Here is a 26,181-nt window from a genome sequence, read left to right as displayed (position 1 = left end):
TGTGTATATATGAGGGAGTTATGGCCCATGTTATTTCTATGACTATTCAAACATTTATTTAAAATATTTATTTATTGGAGGAACTGCTTTAACAGGCTAATCCTCCATCTGCAAGTGCCGGCATCCCATACGGTACCAGTTCGTGTTCTGGTTGCTCCATTTCCCATCCAGCTCCCTGTTTGTGGCCTGGGAAAGCAGTCGAGGATGGCCCAAAGCCTTGGGACCCTGCACCCGCGTGAGAGACCCAGAAGCAATATTCCAGCCCTTTGATAAAGCTGAAGAAATTGCAGGCTCGTTAGGCAAATTGACTTATTCACGGTCACAGAAACAATTAATAATTAGGACCAAGTGTAGCACATTTCTGGAATTTGCAAAGATTGCTGAATAGTCAATAAATGCACCTTAGAAATTTATGTGAAATTATCATCTAATCTCATAACCAAGACAGCCATTGATTATATTTGGTCAATTTTCCTTGTTTATATTTATGTCTGAGAATTTTATATGCTTGGGTTATCTGTGTGTGTGTGTGAGAGTAGATAATGTATTGATTGCTGTTTACTTGGAACCTGTACTGTGTTCAAGATCCTGAGCTCGAAGACCAGCAGTAATGTAACTGGTGGGGATCAATTCATTTCCTTCTTTTTCAGCAAATCCCAGAAAACCTACTGGGAATGCCTTAGTACTATTATTATTATTAGTAGTATTATTATTTTGTTTCTTTTAATTAGACAGAGCTAAGAATGTGAGGGTTGTGGTTTCAGTCCATATGCCAATTCATTTTGTGCTCTATTCTGCCAACTATACTCGTAAACCAGAGTGCTGGATCAGCGCGGGAATAGTAATAAAAGGAACTCACGCTAAAGCTTGTTCTCTTCGTGGCAGGCCGCCTTCCATCTTACACTTGGCAACCAGTAAAGCAATTCCTGCTTTTGATAATTGACCTCCCTTTGAGATTTTTGTATCTCATATTTATTTTCATCAGACCTGTCTGGTATAGACCAAATAGATTCAAAACCCAGCTCAATGTTAGCGTCCTCTGGCTTAAGGACAGGGATCTTCCAGTTCTGTTACCAGCTCTTGCTACATCTGTGACTGAAAGTCTTCTGCAAAAGATTAGGGTCTATATTAAAAAAAAATTTCCTTCTTAACCTCATTTTTTCTTTTTACAAAACAATACCTCTTCAGTTCGTTAAATCGGGAAGATGCAAGTTAGCACTAGGGAAAAAAAAAAGAGGTTACCGATCTGACACCCAGAGATAGTCACTTTCAATATTGAATTGCAAATCTTCCTACCTTTTTTTTCTATATCTGTGTGTGTAAGGGAGAAAGACTAAATTTTCAAGAACTGGGAGGATGTTTACCCTAAGGATTTGTAATCCATCCTTTCCATTTGGCAATGTATCATTGACATTTTCTGATTTCCTTGAGTATAATGTAGTAGTTTTTGTGTGACCGTGTGGTGTGCCATCAAATGCATGGACCCACAGTTCCTACCTTTGAATGTTTAGATTTTAATCGGTTTGTGTGTTTTGGTTAACTATGGAGTGCCTGTTGTGTAGCTAGTGTTTGTATAATATATAAATGTTACTTCATGAAAGTTCCCAAAGTGCAGTTATGGGGCAGGCATGCGTGCCGTATTTTAAAGAGACAATAGTGGTTGCTGACAGTGAAAATCTGTGTAGCTGTTTGTACCCCCATTTCTGTATAAAATACCATTTCTTCTATACATTTCTGAGTTCTGAATATGACAATTGATTTAAGCTTTTTTCCTGATTGTTATTTTTTTTTCTCTTGGAATATCCTGTTCTTAAAATATCATTTGCAAATATTTTTATTTTGTAGCACTGTTAACTCTTTGCAGTCTGTTGTACATATTTCCCTCCCAGGATGATAGTTTCTGCTTTTAATGAATTGTTTGTTTTTGGAGTTCATCTGCTTTTTGGAATTCCGTGTACGGGCTGAGCTGCCATAATGGTGTCAGCCCTCTCCGTTCTCATGGGACTGTCCTTTGTTAATACTTTTATAAGATAACCTGATCAGTCATGCAGCTTGGAGCTCAGCTCCTTTTATTTTATGATCAGGTCATAAGGAAGCGCATTTAGCAAAGGGCACAGATGAGCTAAGGTGGACCCTGTTCCTTTCCTTCCTTGAAGAGAAGTGTGGACAGTGAGGGTTTCGGGTTAGGTCTGTGAAGGGTTGGGGCAGGACGGGGGAATATCATCGTGCCAGCTGCAGCTTCTGGAATCAACCTGAGCGCTGTTAGGACTCGGTAGCAGTACTGCTGCTCATTTCTGTTCCATGCTCTCTATTGCTCACCTTTGCTATTTCTCTTTGTCTTCAACTTTTTAAGATTTATTTATTTGAAAGGATGAGAGAACTAGATCAAAGAGTGTGAGAGAATGAGCGAGAGAGATCGACCTTGTATCTGCTGGTTCTCTTCCCAGATGCCTGCTTTATACTGTCCAGTGGTAAGGTATGGGAGGTGACATTCGGCAGTAGTTTGCGTCAGTTGTACCCTCCGAGAGCCTTCGTTAACTGTAACAAGGAACATGAATTTTCAACAAGGTGACTGAAATACCCCGAGGAGGTTTGAAGAAACACACTCAGTTCTTCACGAAGCAGGATCCCAATTTTCTGATCAAACAAGGCACGTGACTCACACTGGGCTGCTGCATGCAAGCACAGAATGTGAGACTTTACCTCTGACCCAGTGCAAGTTCTGAGGTGGAGTACAGTAACTGATGCCATAAAAGGTCATACGTGTGTGTATTTCTTTGGCATTTCTAGAATGTTCCTCATCTCTCATTTCTTTATACTGCGTTAGGATAGCACAGGGGCACAGCTGATATGGGTACATAGAGGGAAGAGGTAAGTTGTGCTGCAGGCAGGACACAGTCACTTGGGAACCTGAGCAAGCCTCACACCCAGAGAACCCTTCTGCTCTCCACTGTCCCCTCATCCTTCTTGCATCATTTGTATAGGGGCAGATAGGGGGGCCGTCTCAGACTCTCCCACACACCTTTGGTATCAGCCAGAGCCAGTTGTGCATACTTCACGGTGTCCTTCCCGTTGTCCTGGGAGGAGGATTTCTAGAAGGACACCAGGCACATGTGTGTCGACTGGCATGCGTTTGCCAACACAGTGCCTCTAAAAGGGGCTCCTTAGCTTCCCCGTTACACCTGCTTTTTCCCTGCGGGAGCTTCCGGTTGCTGTCCCCCAGCATCCCAGCTTGTGGTGGTCTTGCTGGTGCCTTGCTTACATCCTCCACTGAGCACAGCCAGACCTGCCTGCCCTGTCTTTGCAGTGTTGTTGGCATCTTTCTTCCCCCTTACCGGATGAGTTGAGGTTCCTAACTCCTGCCTGGACCTTCCCAGTAGCTTCCATCCGTACCTTTCTTCTGCAGCTCCCCTCTAAAACTCAGTGATCTAAATACACATTTAGAAACCCAGAAGAGAGGACAAGATTATGTTTAGCAGTAAGCTTTTCTAACTAAGCCTGGTGTTTTGACTAGCTAGATGTTTTTCAACTCATTAAAAGTTTCATTATTGAGATGAAAATTGTTCTAAAATTGTTTATGATGAAAATGTTCTGTAAAATTGTTTATATTTGCACAGATCTCAGAAGATAGTAAAAGTTATTGAATTGTATGCTTTTACACTAGGGGGTTGTAGAATATGTGAATTTTATTCCATTACAGTAAAGCTGTTTTCTAACAAGAAGTTCATTATCTGTACTTTATAAAATCCCCTATGTTAATCTGTTAAGTATAATACAAGCCAAGGAATGCGTGACCAGTTATCCAACCTTCATGGTCTCTGCTGTTGTTTGTGGAAGATCTGGAACACTCAACAGTCTTTCTGTTGCACACGTAGTGTGTCAAAGGCTTTCAGCAGTGCTGACGGGATGTGTACTCGAGGATGCCAGCTGCAGACATTCAAGACCAGCGAGTCACTAGCCTGGGCTGCATTTGGCTCAAGCTGTTTTTTTTTTTTTTTTTTTTTTTTTTTTTTAAGATTTTTATTGTTACTGGAAAGCCGGATATACAGAGAGGAGGAGAGACAGAGAGGAAGATCTTCCATCTGATGTTTTACTCCCCAAGTGAGCCGCAACGGGCCGGTGCACGCCGATCCGATGCTGGGAACCTGGAACCTCTTCCAGGTCTCCCACGTGGGTGCAGGGTCCCAAAGCCTTGGGCCGTCCTCGACTGCTTTCCCAGGCCACAAGCAGGGAGCTGGATGGGAAGTGGAGCTGCCGGGATTAGAACCGGCACCCATATGGGATCCCGGGGCTTTCAAGGCGAGGACTTTAGCCGCTAGGCCACGCCGCCGGGTCCTCAAGCTGTTGGTTTTTGAAACACTGGCCCAACTTTGTGTGTGCAAGAAAGAGTTTGTAAATGCCAAGAAAGATCACCCTATGCAGCATGGTCTGGCGATTCAGATTTCCTTTTGTTTTTCATCATGTCAATGTTTTGCATGCAATTGATTTAATTTCTGTCTTTGTTAGTTGTAAGAGGCCTGTGCAGTGTATGTGATATGTTAGATAAATGCCTTAATGACCTCTCTATCTTTTGTATGATGAAACATTTCAGGGGTAATATTGCATATTAAGCAGTTGATTTCTGGTACTTTTTAAAAATTACTGAAATTAGTTTTATTACATAGCCTCTAATATTATCTTGGTGTATTTTTACGTTGATGTGAAAAATAACATCTAAATACATATGACTGTAATCTGGATAAGTTGGGTCAGGTGTTCTAAGCCAAGATTCATTCCAAGAATTTGTATATTGACCCAAATTAAGAAAGTAATTGCTTTCACTTCCTCTTTTATCAGTCAAATGACAGGAAGTCATTGTATCTGCAAATCTTACTGAACACTAATAAAATGCATCGATGTGCTTTCTTTAATTTTAGTTCCTCAAGGAGCAGTTCTGGTTGTAAAGATTGCTCTTTTCTTGTTTCCTGCCCACTAGTTACATATTCCTAGGAAGACACTTTTGAGCAAGGAGTGTTTATTTTTTTTGCACAGGGAGAAGGTGTATTCCATGTGCACGTTCCGTAAGAGTAAGGAAATAAACACTTATCGGAAGCTCAGATTGGGTGTTGTCTCTGGCCTGAACACTCGAGAACATAGCACCATCAAGCAAAGTAAATTAGAGGACGAAGTTCAAGCCATAGGCTACTCTTTTTCTTTTTTTTTTAAAGATTTGTTTATTTTTATTGGAAAGGTAGCTATACAGAGAGGAGGAGAGACAGAGAGAAAGATCTTCCGTCTGATGGTTCACTCCCCAAGTGGCTGCAGTGGCTGGAGCTGAGCCAATCTAAAGTCTGGAGCTTCTTCCGGGTCTCTCACGCGGGTTCAGGGTCCCAAAGCTTTGGGCCATCCGCAACTGCTTTCCCAGGCCACAGGCAGGGAGCTGGATGGGAAGTGGGGATGCCAGGATTAGAACCGGCGCCCATATGGGGTCCTGGCGCGTTCAAGGTAAGGACTTGAACTGCTGCACCATCTTGCCGGGCCCTAGGCTACTCTTTTGTAAGTGGCTGGGAAAATTGTCTTGACATCAGTTGCTGGTGCCAGATGTTCCACCTGTGAGTGTACAGGAAGTATCCTTAGATCACAAAGGAGTTACTGAAATCTGGGAGAAAGAGCGTTTCAGGTATCTGTCTTCCAGGATTGCTTCCTTCCTCCGTTGGTACCAGTTTGAGCTTTTAAAAAATGCTGAGATTCACACATTGTTTTTACATCTTATAGTTACTGGAAATGAGAACCCAAATGATTTCCTAAGGCATTTCTCCAAGGCAGAATTTAGACATTGGGAAATGGTTCTTTTAAGAATCCTTGCTGGTAATGGTAAGAACTAATGGTAACAATGAGAGCCCTAACAGGTGCTATGATTGTTGCTTAGCAGCAACATTTTATTCCAAGAGAGAATTTTAAAGTGTGAATAACGCATGGATTGTGTGTGTGTGTGTGTGTGTGTGTTTGTATGTGTGTGTGACAGAGATAGTGGTCTTTCTGTTAAAGGAAATACAAACATTTCTCTAAGTTTGCTTTTGATTGTAACCACATCTCAGATGTTACGTGAACAGTATATATATTTTTTTTCAAAGGAAATATTCCACACACTGGTTCACAGCTCAAATAGCTGTAATGAATGGCTATGCCAGGTGGAAGACAGGAGCTTTATTTGGGTTTCCCACTTGGGGGCAGGGTTCAAATACTTTGGTCATCTTCCACATCTTTCCCAAGTGTGTTAGCAGGGAGCTGGATCGGAAACGGAAGAGCTGGGACTTGAACCTGTGCCCACGTGGGGTGTAAGTGTCATAGCAAAGAACTCAACTTGGCTGTACCAAAATGCAAACCCCAAACAATAAACTTTTCCAAGTCCTATTAGGTCAGTGACTGTTCTGCTGAGGCAGATTTGCAACTCTTGTTTGCCATAATGCAATTCTTTCAAAATCCTTTCCTAGTTTTATGCGTACGACTCAGGTTTGGGACCCACATCCAAGTGTCTGGATGATTGAGTTGATATTAGCTCCAAAACCATGCCATGCTCTGCAGTCTGAAAACCTGTGTGTTTTGTCAGGCATCCCAGGTCACTGCTGCTTTTAATTGGGGCAGGACTTAGCTCCTTCCCTCTAGCATCTTAATTCCCCTATCTCAAAAGATAATTATTTTTACAGGCTCGAAGTTAAGAGCCACATGAGTTTAAAAAAAAAAAAACTTGACATTTTAACCTTGAAGGAAGACTACTGTAGCTTTTATGTAGCTTTCAGTCAACTGATTTGAGTAACTGTTTCAATACGCAGGTGGAGTAAGCCTTATGTGAAAGGCGTGGTATCATCTTTCCAAGACCTCCTGACTGTGTCTGGCTCCTTATTCCTGGTGGAGCCACACACCTGCCTGGGGACAGTCTCCTGATGAATGGTCAATAAGGTCAAAACTTGGCATTTAATGAACTGCCACCCTTCTGGGAGGGCCACCTGAGCAGTTTGATCCCGGGGGAATCTTTCCAGGCTTAATGAGGACTTCAGAGCTCATCCCAAGGCCATACCATCATTTTCTATCCAACCACATTTTTAAAGCACCTGATTGATGTTTGCGTATGACCCAAAAATTTGTATGGTCTGTGTTCAACATGTTTTATTGCCTGGAAAATCCGTTTCTGTGGGTTGATATTTAGTCTGAACTGTTCCCATTTTTTTTTCAAGTGTTATTATTGTGACTTGATATTTTCATGGTATCCTTATGGATTGCAAATAATGTTCAAAGACGTACTGGTTAGCGAAGTATGTATGTGGTATGTATATAAATGTGGTATGTGTATATAAATATATATGGATAAATCTGTGTGTGTGTATACACTTAGAAGGCAAAACCTTCATATCTTTATAAAGAGATTTATCTCATGGGAAGTGAGATTCTAGGTGCGGTTGTGCAGTGTGCTCTGACTCACCCATTAGCATAAAGAGCTCAGTCCTGGCTGTGTCCTTATCTCTGTCTTAGGGCCCCTGGGTATAGGACACATCCCCTGTGCCCTGGGCAGCTCCTCATCTGTGTGGTGAATTGCAAGGCTTCCAGAGAGCACTTTTTGTTGGAATGAGTATGGATCACACAGAAATCACCCCTCTCTCCCTAAACTCTTTCTTGAGATTTTCTGAGAATACATGTAGTTGCCGAAGCCAAAAATCCAGGAGTTCTCCGTGTTTCATCTCCTCCCCTTATCATCCATTTCCCTCATCTGACCCTGAAACACGTTGCCTTCTGCTGCTGCTCCTGGCATTCTGTTCTACGTGACCGTTGTCTTTGGATTACTGGAATACCCTACTAACTTTTTTTTTTATAGCCCATGCTTAACAAAACAAACTACATCTCCTCCTTGATAAAGCTGACTGGTAGTGCCCGTCGCATAAAACCTGAACTTGCTCCTGAGCCCCAGTGCGCTGCGTGAGCATCGTCTGTCCTTGATACAGGACCTGGTTTACAGTATACACTCAATAAAATGATAAGTAAAAGATTTGAAAATACCTCCAAATACAAAAGCTTAGTTGAAGCTTGGTGTGGGTATGGGGTGGTAAGATGGGCAGTGGAGAGAGCTGGAATCGGGACCACTGCTGGGTAAGGTGAGCCAAGGACCTGCTGTAGGTTCAGCAATAAAGGTGACTTCTCAGCTACCAGCATAGCACAGCGCAGCATCGCGTAACTCCGTACTGATCACAGCTTTATTTTGTTCTACTTGGAGTTTGGAGACATTCACTTTGATTTTTAAAAACACTGTGTTAAAATATTCTTTGTCTTGGTTATCTAAGTTTTTGGTGACCATTCCCCTACCTTCCCCCAGCCCCGAATCACCCAGTTCTCTCTCTCGCTCTTTCCCCCATATGTGATTCTTCTGTTTCAATTATAGCTGCTGTTTGTTGCTTATTTATCAAACGCGCTGTCCTTGGAGTCCATTCAGAGCTCACTGCGGGCTTGTAAAGCAGGGTGTGGCGTGCTCAGCCGAGGGGATGGAGGGACAGCTCAGGGCACTTTCTCCAGGCCACAAAGCTGCACAGGCAAGGGCAGTGGAGAGAGGAGACATCTGTAGGGTGCAAGTGCGGGCTGAAATGGAGCCCTAACATCCTGGGATTTTTTCTGTTGTGTCAGAGAATGAATGTCGGTGCTCCCTCCTCCCCCACTGTGGTCCCCGCGTTGTATTGGCACAGCAAGGGGCAAGGAACAATCCTCTTGTTGGGGTTAAATATTCTATTATATTTAGAAATTTTCCTGGGATATGACCCTAGAGTATAAAATCATTTGGGTAGAAAGCTCTAGTTATTTAAAAGGAAAATCAGTGTTTACCACACACCAAAATGGGATAGAATAGTTAACTGTGAAATGTAAAGCCGTAGAGACAACAGCAAAATAGATTCACTAAAGATTTTTTTAAAATTATGTTTTTGATAATCTTTACATAGTTAATTAGGGCAAAAAGGTTCAAGGGCTACAGGAAAGTGGGCAAGACCATTATCTCCACATTGTTTCCTTCATGTATCTGAGGTAAAGGAGGCTATTAAGGGAGAAGCCCCACCCAGTTTCCCAGCCACCCCAGGTCCCGGATGTGGGGCATGCTCCGAGATTCCTGCTCAATAAAGATTTTTTTTTTAAGATTTATTTATTTTTATTGGAAAGGCAAATTTACAGAGAGAAGCAGAGACAGAGAGAATGATCTGGCATTCGCTGATTTTTTCCCCAAAATAGCTACAATATCTGGAGCTGAGTTAATCTGAAAGCAGGAGCCAGGAAGTTCCTTCCTCTGGGACCCCCATGTGGATGCAGGGTCCCAAGGCTTTGTGCCATCTGCTGCTTTCCCAGCCGTAAAGCAGGGAGGTGGATCAGAAGTGGAGCAGCTAGGACATTAAACCAGTGCCTATGTGGGATGTTGGCACTTGGAGGTGGAGGATTAACCTTCTGAGCCACTGTGATTTATTTTTTTATAAAAAAAATATAAATGAAAAAAATCAGAGTAAAACAAATAATGGAACAAATTTCATCAACCAGTGAAAAGAAAATGGTGAGCTTAGTAAATATTTGTAATCTTACTTTAAAAACTAAACAGGGTAGAGTTGTGGTGTCATGGGAATAGCTATGTTCTGCAGCTCTACCATCCTGTGTGGACACTGGTTCCTGTCTCCACTTGGAATTCAGCTCCCTGCTGATGGGCCAGGGAGAAACACTGCAAGGCTGTCGGAGTTCTTGGTACCCTGCACCCACGTGGGAGATCCGGAGGAAGGTCCTGGCTCAGCCCTGGCTACCGCAGCTCTCTCTCCCTCCCTCCCTGTAACTCTGATTTTAAAATAAATAAATGTAACCTTAAAAAAATCCCTATTTTTTAAAAGCAATAGGAAAAACATTTTTTTTTCCCCTAAGAAAATGGTAGGTTCAGAACACAAATAGGTAAGAAAGCTTGAAACTTAGTTCTTAGGAGTTAAGATGTAAATCAAGATTTATGTTGACTCTCCCAGCAGTTGTTTTAAAGTGTAGTGCTTTTCACCCCCCCCCCCAAAAAAAATGTTCTGCACCTAAAATGTTGACATATATCTTGTTAGAGTTACAAGCCAGTCTGGATTATCCTAAAATCTGCCAAGATCAGCAAAATTTTACTTCAACACAACAACTGGCTAAATACTAAGATGAAATGGACACGAAACAGCTGAATGGTGCCTTATGGCCATTTTAAGGTATAGAGCAGCCGGTCCTGTATATGAACTAAAATTGAAATGTCAATGAGCTAATCATAGGTTGTGGCTAGGACTTGTTTTCCTTTTTTTTTTTTTTTTTCTTTTTAATACACTGGTTACTCAAAACCATGTCAACTCCATAACATTGCAAATTGCTGTTGATGTTATATTGGGACTCTTAATTGACTGTGATGATATTCTGCCAGCTCAAACTTCAGACCAGAAAAGGTCTCCCCAAGAAACTGTTCAACCAATCTGGACAATAAGTAGCTGGACTCTATGCTTGGTATATGTTTGCAATGAAAGAATCTTGATTGAATTTGAACTGTAATACTGCATCAAGGTGGAGGAATCCACCGGGGGGAGGGGAGGGGGAGGGAGGGGGGGATTCCCAGAGCCTATGAAACTGTCACATAATGCAAAATAATTAACAATAAAAAAAAAAAGAACAATCAGAAAAAAAAAAAGTGTAGTGCTTTTGCAGGTATAGCTATAGGATGTTCAGAGCTCTTCACAAAATGTTAGACCCTTGTGCCTAGCCATGTGTTCATATTCCTCTCATAGCAACAGAAATCTGTTCATGACAGTGTTATTCATAGGAGTGAAAAATCAGAAATACCCCACGTGTGTCAACACAGGGGGATTGTTAAGTTATCAGACATTCTTACAGGGGCCTCTTTTAGACACATTAGCTGCTAATTCTGGTCATTAAATTGTGGTCATTGTGTCATAAGAAAAAAAACCAACAACTAATAATCCAGTATTGTTTCAGCTTTATTTTAGAACAAGAACTAGAAAATGTAAATTTTACGTTGAAAAAAGGAGACCTGGGATTAACTATTGCCAAATGTTCAAATTTTAGACAAGCTTTCAGTGATAAATATTTACTAACTTTAATAAATAGGCAGCATGTTTTGTGTGTGAGCATAGGAGATGAAGCTCCCTGGGTAGGTAAGAGACCTTGATAGACTCTACCTTGTCTTCTTCATTAGTTGTTAACAGGAGACTCTCTGAATGAATCACCTTCTTACCTTGGAAAATCAGTGAATTGAAGGATTTTCAAAATTTTTTTTAATTTTTTTATTCATTAATTACATTGTATTATGTGTCACAGTTTCATAGGTACTGGGATTCTCCCCACCCCTCCCCAAACCCTCCCACCATGGTGGATTCCTCCACCTTGTTGCATAACCACAGTTCAAGTTCAGTTGAGATTCCCTCATTGTAAGCATATACCAAACATAGAGTCCAGCATCTTATTGTCCAGTCAAGTTCATTGGCTTCTTAGGTATACCCTCTCTGGTTTGAAGACAGAGCCAGCAGATATCATCCCGATCAATTAAAAGCTCCAACATACCATCAGTAAAAATTTTTATACTTGTTTTTGGAAAGTCAGATATACAGAGAGGAGGAGAGACAGTGAGAGAGATCTTCCGTCCGATGATTCACTAAGGAGCGCAACGGCCGATGCTATGCCGATCCAAAGCCAGGAGCCAGGAACCTCTTCCAGGTCTCCCACACGGGTGCAGGGTCCCAAAGCTTTGGGCTGTCCTCGACTGCTTTCCCAGGCCACAAGCAGGGAGCTGGATGGGAAGTGGAGCTGCCGGGATTAGAACCGGCGCCCATATGGGATCCTGGTGCGTTCAAGGCGAGGACTTTAGCCACTAGGCCACGCTGCCGGGCCCGGATTTTCAAACTTTTCCTCCAAAACCTAGCTAGTGGGGGGAGAGAGAGAGAGAGAGACCATGGGCTTTTTGCGGCCGGACGGCTGGGGCAAGTTGAATAGAGTGACTCTAAGTAACCTTGTGAAAAAGTTTCAGCATGAGAGTTTAAATAAACTTCCCCTTCTTCTCCAAACTATATTGGTGATCGCTCTTAAAATCAAAGAAGAGCGAAAAATTCACGTAGCATAAACTTTACGATTTTAACATTTGTAAATTCATAGTCCTTAGTGTATCTAGAAGGTTAGGCTACTGGCTGAGGTTTTTTTCAGAAGCTTATGACATGCACACAGCCCTGTTGTTTTTGCCTTTCTTTCTTTGGCTCGCCAGTGTCTGAGAAGTAGAGGTCGTTCCCACTTGCTGCTTCACTCCCTGCCAGCCAAGGCTGAGCCAGTGTATGGACAGGCCAAAGCCAGGGGTCTGAAGGGCAGCCAGGTCTCCCATACGGGTATTGGGAACCCAAGTCCTTGAGCCGTGTCAGGAGTGGCCTCAGTAGGAAGCTCAAGTTGAGAGGAGAGCTGTGCCTGGACCCCAGGCCCTTTAATACAGAATGTGTCTCAAGCACTGTAGTTATGGCTTCGCCAGATGCCCAATTGCTGAGTGGATGTTTCTAATACACAGACATTCTAAGAAAATGACCTTTACACTTCTGAGTGACCTTGGTAGGACTCTGGGTAATTGTCTATAGTTAGGGTTTTCTATCCCCTTGAAAAACCCTGGATTGTGTGGGTTTCCCCATTCCTTTGATAAATTTTCAATGCATTCTGCTGGTCTTTTCATTGAAACCAATCCAGTTGGGTTAGGTATAGATAGTTCTGGTTACTGCTAACTAACCTATGAGGTTGGCACATAAAATTGGTGATACCTAAATTCAGTTCATTTCTATGCTCCATCAGTTTTTCCACCCATGGTCACATGAGTGGAGCCAGGAGTCATACTCACGTTCTGTGACTCTGGAAGCCAGTGTCAGCCTGTAGGTTAAATCCCTCCTTCCCCACCCACCTCCCTCTCCATTTAAAACTATGAGCGGGAAAGTTTATACAATTGTCGTCCCCAAAGGACAGTCTTTAAAGTGAGGACATTATGATCACTTAGGAGTTACAACTGCTCAGTTTCAAATGCAGGTTTCCATTCCAAGTGGAGGAAAATGGGCAGAAGGCAGAATACGTGTCTTTTAATGAAGCTTTGGCTTGGAATGGGGGCAACACATGGATCGTATTTGACTCAAAGATGTTAAATTACTTTTATCTGAGAGCTATTAATTCTTAGCAGGTGTGGGTTAATGATGTGCTTGTGGGTAGAATATTCGTCCTTGAAATGTCTTGTTCTGCTTTATACAAGTTTGTAGGGAAATAGCTCAAGTTCAACTTTGGTGCTGCCCAGATTCTGTGTTTCAAGCTTAGCCTAAGCCAATGGACATGAAGTACAGTCACTCAGATTAAAGCCCTCAGCTTTGTTCTTCACAGTTCTTTATCTGGGTGCTGGCCAACGAAGAGGGTGTAGGCCGGGGCATTTGGCCCCGCCTGAGCCTTCACCTCGGTGAAGGGCTTCAGATGTGACTTGTAATGCTTTGACAGTATCTCCAAATACAGTCATGAAAAGCCTTGGGAGGATGAAACAAACATAGTCATTGTACAACTTGAAATACCACAGTTTGTGTAACTCTGTTTTGGCATTTGCTCTTTTTGCCTGGGAACCCAAGAATCGGTGGAAGTGGGATGGATCTTTTGGGAGCTTGTAAGAAACCTGTGTTAAAGTGTGTTTCCTGCCTTTTCTATACAGATAAACAAGATGAACCAAATGAGTTCCTCAGTTCCCGATTGTTTTCTCTGATTTTCCCAGGGTCCTGATACAGACGTGGGGCACCGTGGCTCTTTAGGGTGGTAAGGGTGGTAACTGATGTTTTTAGGGCACAAAGCAATATTTCTGCAGATACAGACCGATCTTGGGAACTCTTGATTTCAAAAAGGAAAAAAAGAAGTAGCGCAGAAAGCTGCCTGAAGCTTGTGAGAGGAACCTGTGCATTCTAACAGCTACAAGGTGGTATGTACGGCAATATAGAATGCAAAGTTTATGTTTGATGTTTGTGCCGATGCAAGAAGAGGTGAACTGAACTGAAGATGGCTCTTTCTGCGTTATTCTCATCCAGTGAGTAGGGTAGAAGTTGAGACTTCCCCTTCTTCTTGGCCAATTATGCATGCTTCATGAAGTGGCCTTTGTAATAGTAACCCTAGTTTCTTAGTATCCTTCCTTGGGTGCTTGATGAACTGAGATAATAAAAGGCAGGGCACTTGGCCTGAAGGTACAAATAGCTAAACTTTTCTGGGGACATTTTAAAGCCTTGTTTGTAGGAATCTTTGAAGGAGAGATCAGTTTTATGAGAGTCACAGCCTTCTAATGTGCTGACTGGCTTGTAAAAATTATTAAATGACTTGATAAGAGGTATACTCCAATCATGAAATAGATATTCATGTATATGCTCTATGCACCGGTATATATACGTACATATACTGAATTAGCAGGAAGGCTTTTTTGCTCTCCTGCCAATTTGTGTGAAGGCTCATTGTTGCACTTGCTGAATGGCCTTTGAAACAGAGTTGTATTTTTTGAGATTGGTCAGAGTTGCCTGTGCTGTTCATCACCCTGTGCTGTGCAGACCTCAACCAGTGCCGAATTCACAGACCCTTCCACTGGTAGGGAAGCGTGCTTGCTTTCATTCGGGGGTTCTGAATAGTGAAGTCTCTTACTTATTTCGTGGAGTGTTAGGAAACATTTTTAAAAATCTTTGTTTTTATTTGAAAGGCAGATTGACAGAGAAAGAAAGAGAGTGAGCTTCCACTCCCTGGTTCACTTCCCAAATGGCTGCACCAGACTCGAGCCAGGAGCAAACAGCTTCAGCAAGGATTCCCACGTGGGCGGCAGGGGCACAGGCACTTGGTTCTGCTGCTTTGTGCAGGACATCAGTAGACTTTACGTACAATTCCACAACGCTGGCCCTATTTTTTTTTTAATAATTGCACCAAATATTTTTTTCATGCTAATCATGAATAACTGTTAAAATGAGGTTTTCTCTTGCATTAGGTTGTGTCTTCATGCTGATTTTGTAACATTTCTACGGTAAATGAAATGTGAACTTCAAGTTTCTGAGCAACTTTGACCTGGAAGGGATAGTGAGTGTACAGAATGGGACCAAGATGCAGAAGGGGCCCCCATGAGTTAAAGAATCTGATCCTAGGTTAAATGGATGAAAGCTGGGTGTACTCCCACCCAGGCTGAGGTGTTTTAACCGTGGCAGTTGGAGCTGATTGTCCTGAACTGGAGTAGTGATGAATCTGTGATAGTCCTGCCAGGCCCAGGTTGGGTGTCCACAGGCTGGGCCTGCGCTGGTGCCTTCCATGGCTTCGGCCAGGCCATTTGGGCCACGCCAGCTCTCTTTCCCAAGGCCTTTTCCTTCTGTCTAAAGATACCAAGATTTTTGGCAAGTTTCCCATCTGGAATTCTTCCCTGCGCTGGGTCGTCATCTGGCGTTGTGCTGCCTACTTCTGCATCATGTGTGGCCCCCTGAAGAGTGTCATTGGACTGAGTTTTTCAAACAGAGGATGAAGGTCCTTCCAAATGCCCAAGGAAAATATCTGGGTTGGAAAAACAATGCTTTGATAATTTCAAAATCTTCTGCACCAAAATAAATTTATCTTTTAATTCAGTTTCTTACAAGCCATTTGAAGAATGCTTGTACATTGCAAACCAGAGAACACCTTATAATAATTGCGTGCAGGGAAAGGAACAGGAGGAGAGTGTATCCTCCTCCCTGATCTCACCTGCTCTCCTTTGGGTATGTGTCTGAGGCAGTTCCAGCAGGAAGCCTGTGGTGTAGTGCAGCTGGGTGCCAGGGGAGTGTTGATATTCTAAAGGGACTGTTTACAAAGGTGTGGACTGGGGATAGTAGCCAGTAGAGGCTGGGTCTGGATGCAGGGCCAGCCATGGCCAGGCGAGCCTGGAGAGCAGTGTTTAGAATCCAGAGAAGGTGGTTGTAAGGAGTTGACTGCCCAACTGGAGCCAATAAGGGATGGCGGAGTAAGAATTGCTCTGTGTTTTTGGTCTCCTTTTGTATTCCACTTGCCTTTCCCCCTGTCATTCATTACCACGTGTCCAGCCGTCTTCTTGGAGTGTGTATCAGTGTGGTGTCCAGGGCGCCAGAAGTGCCATATGCTGATGCTGTAGCCGAGTGTGATGAAAATGAAGCCCAGGCTGGTGTGATCTGTAATCTTGTTGGCTGCTCTCTTATTATGACTATAGAGTGTGGGTATATAAAACATTTTTTTTTTCTCAGATGACAGATCGAAAGTGCTGCCACCTGATTCTCTTTGCTTTTATTCTTGCACCTGTTCTTTTTTTTTTTTTTTAAGATTTATTTATTTTATTACAGTCAGATATACAGAGAGAAGGAGAGACAGAGTGGAAGATCTTCCATCCGATAATTCACTCCCCAAGTGAGCCACAACAGGCGGTGTGCTCCGATCCGAAGCCTGGAACCTGGAACCTCTTCCAGGTCTCCCACGCGGGTGCAGGGTCTCAATGCATTGGGCCATCCTCGACTGCTTTCCCAGGCCACAAGCAGGGAGCTGGATGGGAAGTGGGGCTGCCGGGATTAGAACCAACACCCATATGGGATGCCGGGGCTTTCAAGGCGAGGACCTCAGCTTCTAGGCCACGCCGCCGGGCCCTCCTGCACCTGTTCTTCAGCCTGGACACTGAGGTCTGCTCTGTTTCGGTTGTGCAAGGAACTGGCTGAGATTCTGCCTTGGTGATTCTCTGTGAGGTTGGGCCCTCAGAGTAGCTTTTAGCGGCAGTAAACAAGGAAGCAGTCTGGATTTATTGTCTTGCATAGCCATCGTTATACAGGAGAGTCAAGATGCCAGTTTCTCTCTGTAAGTTACCAACTGATAACAGGGAATGAACTGGTCACTTGTATTCTACTAGCGCTCCTGCTTTCCAGATGCTGTGTGTCCTACTCCAATGTTTGCAGATGGATTATGCACTCCCCGGACTCATCCCGATCAAATGGCCTGATTACATTCATTTTGTACTTTTTAACTTCTATTGCAAGAAATTCCAGAGAACTTTATTAAATGTAATAATAGGGGATTACAGAGGCATCATCTGGGACCCTGGGTTTAGAAATTCCCTTTTATTGTATCTGTATGAGAGTTTGTGTTTATCAAGACATCTGCAGTCCATTGAGTGCTCCTCCAAAAGCTAGAATACTGACTTGAATTTCTGTGATTGTTTACAAAGAAAGTGATGAAATCCAATGATCGGAAAGAGTGACATTGGGACCCATGTTGTAGTCTTGATTTTTGAGTTTTCTTTCTCTTGTATTTTCTTTGCCTTGTCAGGAGGAAATGGCTTGAAGATCTGTGGTTGCAAGATATTCCCATGTTTTATTCTCTTTTTCCATATTTAATTTCTGAACGGGTCCCTCTCTTTTCTCCACATTTTTTAGGGAAAGGCAGAGATGTTTGTGGGTTTAAAAACCTCAAGGAAACTTGACAAGAAAGGGCACATGAAAAAAACCACATCTAATTAGAAAAGTAAAGTTTATAGGTTCAGGGTTTTAGACTTCTGGAAGAAATAGGAAGTCATTCAATGATCTCATATTTCTTTCGTCTAATGGACATGTATATCTGGTAGAGATTTTTCAGGCTTATAACAGCAAAGGAATGTTCAGGATGGGAAACATGAGATGGCACAGGATAGGTAAGTCCAGTCTGAGTATGTTTCTGGCTTGTGTTACTGGCAGGAGCCAGGCAGAGGGAAGGGGAGCCGTGTAGTGGCTTTTGTGTAGCCCGTGATTGACTGGAATAACCCAGCATCCTTGAAGTTAATATCGTGGGCACCTGCTGGTGGGGAGAGTGGTCCTTCTTTTCATCTTGGAAGCCCGGCTCTCCATATACCTCATTTTGAGATGAAAGAAAGTGTCTAGAAGATTTCAGGAGTTTTTCCCCCTTATCTTTCTCTGAACAGTGTTTGTCTAAGTGCATTGTCATTTCCAGATCCTGCTGAGCCGCCCCTGCCCTTTGGAAGCCTTTCAGATATTCTCCTAGGCAGGGAGCTGATTCAAGTGTTTTTTTTATGTTCCACGGGCTTGTTTTTTTTTCTCAACAGAAACACAGCTAGAATTCGCTACCAAAATTCCTTGCTGAGAGGCATGCAAAGAGGGGATGGACGGGGTGTGTGTGTGTGTGTGTAACCCATTTGCCTTTGAAATGGAGTCTCTGCTCACTTTGCTGACTGTGCCCCTTGGGAGCTCTCTCCACATCTCTGGCCATGCTGTATGGAGAGGTCACCTGCAGGGTGCTGTGTCTAGGGGGCTTTGAGGCAACGCTGTGGTCTCACGAGCCCCCTTTGCTCATCTTTCAGGGACGGGAGAGAGTGGCAAGAGTACTTTCATCAAACAGATGAGGATCATCCATGGGTCGGGCTACTCCGATGAAGACAAAAGGGGCTTTACCAAGCTGGTCTACCAGAATATCTTCACGGCCATGCAAGCCATGATCAGAGCCATGGACACACTCAAGATCCCGTACAAGTATGAGCACAATAAGGTAGGTGTGACCCCTCATTGCCCCGGTTAGCACAGCTGACCCGTAACAGGTCCCTCTGTGATAGAGCAGGATTGCTGATGGATTGGCCGTGCACAGCGGGTACATTGTTGAGCTCATTGTCAGTGGCATCTTTGAAGGGCAGTAGGATTAAATGTCTCTTTCCTCAACCTTTAAACTTACATGTATACACAATTGAGATTGTATTTTTTTTTTTAAGATTTATTTTATTTTTATTACAAAGTCAGATATACTGAGAGGAAGAGAGATAGAGAGGAAGTGGAGCTGCCGGGATTAGAACCAGCAGCCATATGGGATCAAGGCAGGGACCTTAGCCACCAGGCCACGCCGCCAAGCCCGAGATTGTATTTTTAGTGATGTCAGTGAAAGATATAATTGGGTATTTGATGATAAATACAGAATATGGGGACACGTATTCCACTAAGGAGATAGTTTGTAAGTCAATTGGCCAGAATGAGGGGGGCCTTACTTCCGCCTCCCACTCTTGGTGCTTCATTGAGAAAAGGATGAAAACAGCTTAAGATCATTCTTCTGTTTTCATGTCGAATATAGTGCTTTTCCTTTCGGTAGGCACACATGCTTCATTTTATTTCATAATAGGCCCATCTGTCACTTCAGTAACCTTTCCAACATGTTTCCATTCAGTTGTCCTAAGTAACACAAGTAAAACCAGTTGAGAAAGGATTAGAGAAATGATACCTGAATTTCTAGCGTTTTGGAAAACAAGCAGATTCTTCCCATGCCCAGCATTATCTTTTGGTTGAAACAGAAAACTGTCTCCCCTCTCCGTTCCCACCTCCCCCCCCCAGCGTCAAGCAAGGTGAATGCAGTTTCTGTCATTTGGAAACTTGTTCACCTTCTCGGTGTTACAGAGATGTCGTAGCAGGCAAGGCTGTTGAGGCTCCAGGTGGCTCTTCGTTGGGCTCCACCTGCGCAGCAGAAAGCTGCTAGGCAGAGAATGGAGCCGCACCGGCGGGGGCTGTGCAGAGGCCTCACTGGAGAAAGGGAAATCTCTTTGGTGATTGTGGAAATGCCTTTCCGGTCTACTTTCTTCCTTTTCGTCACATCCCCCCAGTCCATGTAGCCCTTGTTACTCAGGACTTGTAAGTGCTTCTCTGAGGGTGAGAAGTTACTGATAGTTGATGAGGCACTGCATTTGTACTTCTGATGATTTTAGAGCCCTTAGTTAGAAACTTCATTCTCTCCATTTGCTAGGATCAGTTGATAACAGCAGAAGCTGGCGTGCCCAGTGTGGCTCATAAACTGAGATTTCACTCCCAAAAATGAATTGGAAGGTGAAATAGAGCAGTTCTGCACACCTTCACCCCTGTCACCACCTGCAGGTTTGTAAGTCGAAGACTTCCACAAATACCATCAGAAAGTGAGGCATGCCTTTTCCTTGAATGGTTCCTGCACTCGCTTCCTGTCTCCCGTCACACTTAGTCTTCCACCAACAGAAAGTGTTTCTCTACAAATAACGAAGAATCCTTCCCAAGTCATCCTTCCTGTTTTTGCTTTTAGGAAAGGAAAGAGCTGGGCAGGTTTGTGAATTCAGAAACATGGAACCATGGGACAAACGAACCTGGTTTAGATCTATTCCTAAATTGCCTAAATTGTGAAGGATTACGCCCGTCCCTCTAAGATATCCCAGTGCAATGAACTTCTGAAATAGATGGCAAAGTTGCTGTCTGATGTCCGAGAAAATTCTGTCGGCCTTTTTTAAATGCCAGCGATTTTCCTGAATCTATGGTAGTTGATAATAACACGATCTGATGAATTTCCAGCTGTTATTTTGTGTGCAATACACATTTTTATTCACATACATGCACGTTGCCAATATACATAAAGTAATAGGATATAATGTACCTTTTTAAAAAAAATTCCTACATATGTCAGAAGAAACCTCCAGGATCATACCCTGATGTAAGATTCTGTAGAAGCATTATTTATTATTAGGTAGATGTGGAAGCTTGGGATTCATGCTTAATTTGTGAAACACAGTGTAATGTGTTTAATTACTGTTGTGTTTGAGCCCTTCATATCGACTTTAATTCAGTAGATTTTGTTGTATTGAACATTATTTACTTAAAATAATCACTTATGTTACTCACTTCCTCTAGCATTATGGTTATGTCTTTTGTTTTTTAGCCTTGTTACTATGTGAATTCTTCTTTTGACTCTTGGTTACTTTAACAGGTGCCTGATATATTAATGTATGATGATCTCTGAATTATGTTGAATCTCTTAATTCGTAGAGAAACAATGTGATTTACATGTGTTCCGCATTTTTCTATGCCATATACAGTTGTTTCTTGCTGTTCTTAAAGAGACCGGTCCCAGACTCCTATGGATGCTAAAACCTGCCAGTTCTCAGATCCCTGTAGTAAATGGTGCAGTGCTTACATAGAAATGTGAACAGCATCCTGTATACCTCACATCATTTCTAGATTACTTATCCTAACTAATAGAACGTAAATTCTGGGAAAACAGTTGTTACGCTGTATTGTTTAATGAATAATGACAGGAAAACGAACTGCACCTATTCAGTTACAGGTTCAGTTTGGGTGTTTTTCAAATCTGGTCCTTGGTCCTCGCTCTTTGATCCTTGCTTGGTTGTTCTGGCAGCTGTGGGTGTGGAAGGCTGGCTGCTCATATTCTGCAATTTCCCTCTTCCCTTGCCTCGTGCTCTGCGCATTCCTTGCCTTTGCTGATGCTTAGCACGAAAGTCCTGTCTCTCTTCCTAGTTCAGTTCAGCGGCCAGGTCCTTCCAGAGTTCTTGTCCGTTAGCCCTCCTCATCCTGAGCAATACCATCCACCTTTCACATAATCCCGCGTGGAGTGTTTGTGATTGCTTCAATTGTCTTAGTGACTTCGCTAGGTTCAGAGCTCCTGGGTTGGTTTTTTAACCGTTTATTTCAAGATTGTTTTTATTTAAAAGGCAGATTTTACAGAAAGACAAGGAGAGACAGAGAGAGAAGGGTCTTTCATGCACTGGTTTACTCCCCAAATGGCCGCAAAGGCCTTAGCTTAAACTGATCAAAAGCCAAGAGCCAGGAGCTTCATGTAGATCTCCTGTGTGGATGTAGGGCTGCCAGGACTTAGGCCTTTCTCTGCTGCCTTCCCAGGCCAAGCAAGGAGCCTGATTGGAAGTGGAGCAGCTGGAACACAAAGTGGTGCCTATATGGGATGCTGGCTCCATAAGTGGAGGCTTAACCTACCATACCGCAGCATCAGCCTGACAGTAAGCCATAATGCGGTTCTGTCTTTACATTCTTCGTTGTCTGGCATTGTGCCTTGCCCATGGTAGGTGCTCACATGACACCTTTTCTTTTTTTTAATGAACAGATGAATCATTTGTGAGCTTCAGCAAGTGGAAGTCTCTTCTTCAGATTTCTGGACACGATTGTTCAGCAACACTTGTGGTTGTTGAGTTCTCTCCGTGTGCACAAGAGAACGGTTGCATAGTGCGGGTTGTCAGGGACGCAGAGAAGGTTATTCAGGGCCAGACAGAATTTACAGTGCAGAAAGGGGACATGCGTGTATTGCAGGGAGGGGTACTTGGGTGCGAAGAGACGGCCAGAGTCGATGAGCGGAAGAAGGAATGTGCTAGCAATACAGAAATTGGCCAGGAGGACTGGAAAATGGTTTAGGATTTCTTGTGAAAGGTATCTAATCCAGGCTACATTTGCATTTCTTTCAGGTGTTTATTATTTTAATAATAATTTACACTTTGCTTAGAATTGTCTACAGAAATTTCATGCCAAGTTTGTTATATATATTACTGTCTAAAGAATTTAGTTTGTATTTGATTAACAGTTACTTGGAGTCAGTACAATCTGATGCGTATTTTATTGTGACACTGAGGATAAAAAATAAGTAAATAATAAATAACCACTTTTGATTTTTTAAAAGAAAGCTTCTGTGCACCTGCCATCACGTTGGCCATCATCTATCAATGTTGTATAAGTAAATTGACCCCCATATTGTGTGGTACAGCTTTGTACCTGTCTTTGAATACATGTATTTTGTGAAGCAAAACGTACATTCTTCGACTTCTTCTGAATTGTTCGTTAAGTTTGTTTGCCCTGGAGTTGGTTCTAGCTTGGGGAGTACTACAGTGGAATATTGTTTCTTCTTTCGCTTCTACGTAAGGATCATCATAATGAGTGTATTGAGTCGAGGGTCCTGCTACCTTGTTAATGGGAGGGGGCAGGCTCTGGGAAGTCTTGGCCCAAATGTTACGGTTCTGCTTGCCATCTTGTAAACTTCAGCCTGTTCAGGGATTGTATATTAAGGAAGAAAGTTTTGATCAATTGTAACAGGTTACAAACTTTTCTCAAAGATTTTTACCTGAATGTATTTTTGTTGTCCTGTAGTTTTGTTTGCCCAACAAATGGCTTTTATAGGTGAGCTGCTTAGAATTCAGCCCAAGTAGGAAGACATGTAAGTTTCAGGCAGATCCTGAACACATGGTTAGCAGATTTGGTAATTTTGTCTTATATCAGAATGCCACTGTAGGTAGCTAATAACAAAGGAATTAAGTGTCACTTGACCAAATCCAAACATAAAACTAAGACCACGCGCCATCTGAGACACTTGGCCTTAGAACTATCCATCATTTCTTTATTACAAAAGGAAGAATTCTCGTCACTTCTGTTTCTTGGCTTTCTGTCTAGTATGAACATGCTCTTCTGATTATCCTTTGATTTGATGCTGAAGTCAGCTACTATATAGAGGTTGGTATGGCTAAGGAATCACCTTGCGTTTCAGCTTGGGTAAGCGGATCCCAAGAGTTTGAACTCCTGGTTTTTTTGTCCCGATAGCATGCACAGTTGGTGTTCTTCCTGCATGGCCTGTTGTGGGCTGTGATTTCATATGTGCATGCTTTATTTTCTCGTTAAATTGCAAATTACTTTAGAGTAAGCAAGCTTCCTGTTATAGCATTCCTTGTCCCCTCCACAACATGCCAGGAATGTCACAGGAGCTTTTATTCATTGAGTGAATAACTCTAGGGACTGGACCCTGTGTCTCTTTGTAGCTGGCTTGTTATTTCTGTGAGCTGTGAAATCGGTGTACTCTTACGGTAAGGTCAGAGTGTTGAAGGGCTTTCCTCCCTCTGCCTGTCTGGGGAGGAGGATGAAATGTGATTCAAGTCTCTGGACTTGAGACAGTTCTCCAGGAGGACTTGGCTTGTGCTCATGTTCAACAGACAGTTTCACATTTTGTTCTACAGGTTGAGCTTCCTTAGTGTGAAAATTTGAAATGCTCCCAAATCTCAGACTTTCTGAGTGCTGATGTGTTGCCACAATGTGAAACTTTGCTTCGTGCACGGATTTGTTGAAAAGATGCCTTATAAGGTTACCCTCTCAGGCTGTGTGTATAATGTCTGTGAAATAAAAATGGATTTCTTGCTTAGATTTAAGTCCCATCCCTGAAATACTTGATGATGTATGTACAAATATTCCCAAATCCTAAATATTCCGAAATCCTCCACACTTCTTAGTCCCAAGGGTGTCTGATAAGGAGTGCTGAGCACACAGTTTGTGCTTTGGGGCTTGAAGTTCTTCTGACCAGCCCTCTCTCAGCACCTCAGCCTGTCGCCTTGGGCTGGATGCCCAGGGTCCTGAGGCCTGCCACCTGGCCTTCCTTTCCCGCCAGCCTCAGACGTGCTCCGAGGATGTATTGCTTCAGGACCCTTTGTCCTCTCTGCAAAGGAAGGGCTTGCCGCAGGAAAGAACCACCTTCAAAACATTTAGAGCCTTATGAATTTTCTGTACTTCCTGAAAAATCCAAGATCTCCAAAGGCATTTTTCATTTTCTAAAAGAAAAATGTAGCCAAGATTTTGAAGCAGCGTGCCAGCTTATTCCTGCCTTTGATCATTTCTTTTTCAGCATGAGAAAATGCTAGTTCATAAAATGCCTCTTGGCTTGATTCCATTTTAATTTCCCCCACCTGTACACACGTATGAAAGGCAGAACTGGTCAAAGCTTGCTGTGAGCCCTCCGAGGTAGACTCGCCAGGCTCCCTGCTTGCAAGCAACAGAAGCAGATATCGGCCCACTGTGGTAGAAGGGGAATTGATGGGAATAAGGGCTTGCTGGGAGGAGACACTGAAGGACCAGTTCTCAGAAACCGTGGCAAGCTTGGAGAACTGTTCCATGGGTGAATTCTGGCCATCTTTTGTCTCCTGGCAAATGGCTGGGAAGAATTCCTTGGCTGGCTAGACTCGATGCCGTGTGAGCTCTTTGGACAGACGGACGTGGAGTGCGTACATTGGTGATCTCTGGGGGGAACCGGGCACAGCTAGTGGAGCAAAGGGGACCAGGCTGACAAAAATCACTACTGCGCACTACGAAAGTACACACTCTGTCTATAAAATAAATGAGGGCAAGCCTTCCATTTTTTGCTTAGCATTTGTTAAACCTGTCCTCAACAATTTCTTATTCTGGGCTTAATCCCGGACGGGAAAAATTTGGAGATTAGTTAATTTACAACCTCTAGGTGAAATAGATAAATTTGAGCCGAAGCAATGTGTAACAGAGTAATATTGGAATTCCAGCATTTTCTCCCTGAACCTTAACGTCTTACATTCTCAGACTGCCTTTCCTCATCTGTACTGGGAGCGAAAAGATAAGACGATTGCTCTAAGGATTCAATGGATAAGTTTGGTTAAAAGAAATTGTCTTGCAAATGACTCAAAAAAGTTTGGAAGACGAGTTGTCATCAGGCAGAGAATGAATACTACTAACATCCTATCTTAAGAATAAAATAAACAAAGTAGCTTGAACAACATGACCAGATTTAGGAGCTATCTTAAGGAAAACTTTCCTCTGAGTGACAGTCATTGAAATGGGATACCAAGGGAGGTAGAGAAATCTCCTTATCTGGATGTGTTCGAAAATAGAATGTATTTTTAACATGTGAAATTTTTGAAAAGCAGTGTTGTTAAAATCGAGCAAGGAATGGCCCAACCTCTGAAAAGTCCCTCCCCACGGTGCTTCAGTTCATGTGACTGTCCAATTACAGTTAGCAGATGATTACAGTTGGAAATGCTATACTGTGGTGCGAAGTCTCTCTCTTTATTGGCCTTTGTCCATTGCGGAGCATGAACAAGATTATTTGAAAAAGAACCCAGCAGATTCCTCTTTGACAATGGTCTGGAGCGCAGTGGAGGATTTTTTGTTGTTGTTGTTGCCTCGCCTCTACATCACATAAGTGATTTTCCTGTTCACATCGTGTGTCGGGTGTTTTGGGGTCTGAGTTGACATGTCACCTAGGTTCTGTGGGTGGTGTTGGAGAGAGTGTAACTGGCTCCTGGCCACTGACCAGAGCCTGGGGAAATTTCCCTTTGATTTATCTGATTTCTCAAGTTTGGGGGGGTGGTTAGGAGTTCTTCATACATAGAAAATATCGTTTGTTGATAAATGTATTGTGAATGTTGTCTCCTCTTGGAAGCTTGCTTTTTTATTTTCGTAAGTGTTCTTTCAATGAAAGAAAGTGTTGTAGTCCCATTTATCACTTAGGTGATAAATGCTTTTGGTGTTCTTTTACGTTAGTCTTTGACTACTTTAAGGTTATGTAGATAATCTACTCTCTTGTCTTCTAAATTCTTTC

General features: G+C 42.9%; 1 protein-coding gene across 1 annotated transcript in view; it reads left to right on the top strand.

The window, feature by feature from the left end:
* The window catches only part of LOC101517012 (guanine nucleotide-binding protein G(q) subunit alpha), a 220,883-nt gene that overhangs the window by 88,439 nt on the left and 106,263 nt on the right, over positions 1 to 26,181 (top strand). The window contains exon 2 of the mRNA XM_004591786.2: positions 18,365 to 18,549. Coding sequence (XP_004591843.1) covers positions 18,365 to 18,549 — 185 coding nt within the window. The remainder of the gene's footprint in view (positions 1 to 18,364; positions 18,550 to 26,181) is intronic.

Source organism: Ochotona princeps, chromosome 31 (genome assembly GCF_030435755.1).
Source record: "Ochotona princeps isolate mOchPri1 chromosome 31, mOchPri1.hap1, whole genome shotgun sequence".
NCBI classification, from domain to species: domain Eukaryota; kingdom Metazoa; phylum Chordata; class Mammalia; order Lagomorpha; family Ochotonidae; genus Ochotona; species Ochotona princeps.
Note: the sequence above shows the minus strand (reverse complement) of the source record. Positions and strands in the feature narration are given on the sequence as shown.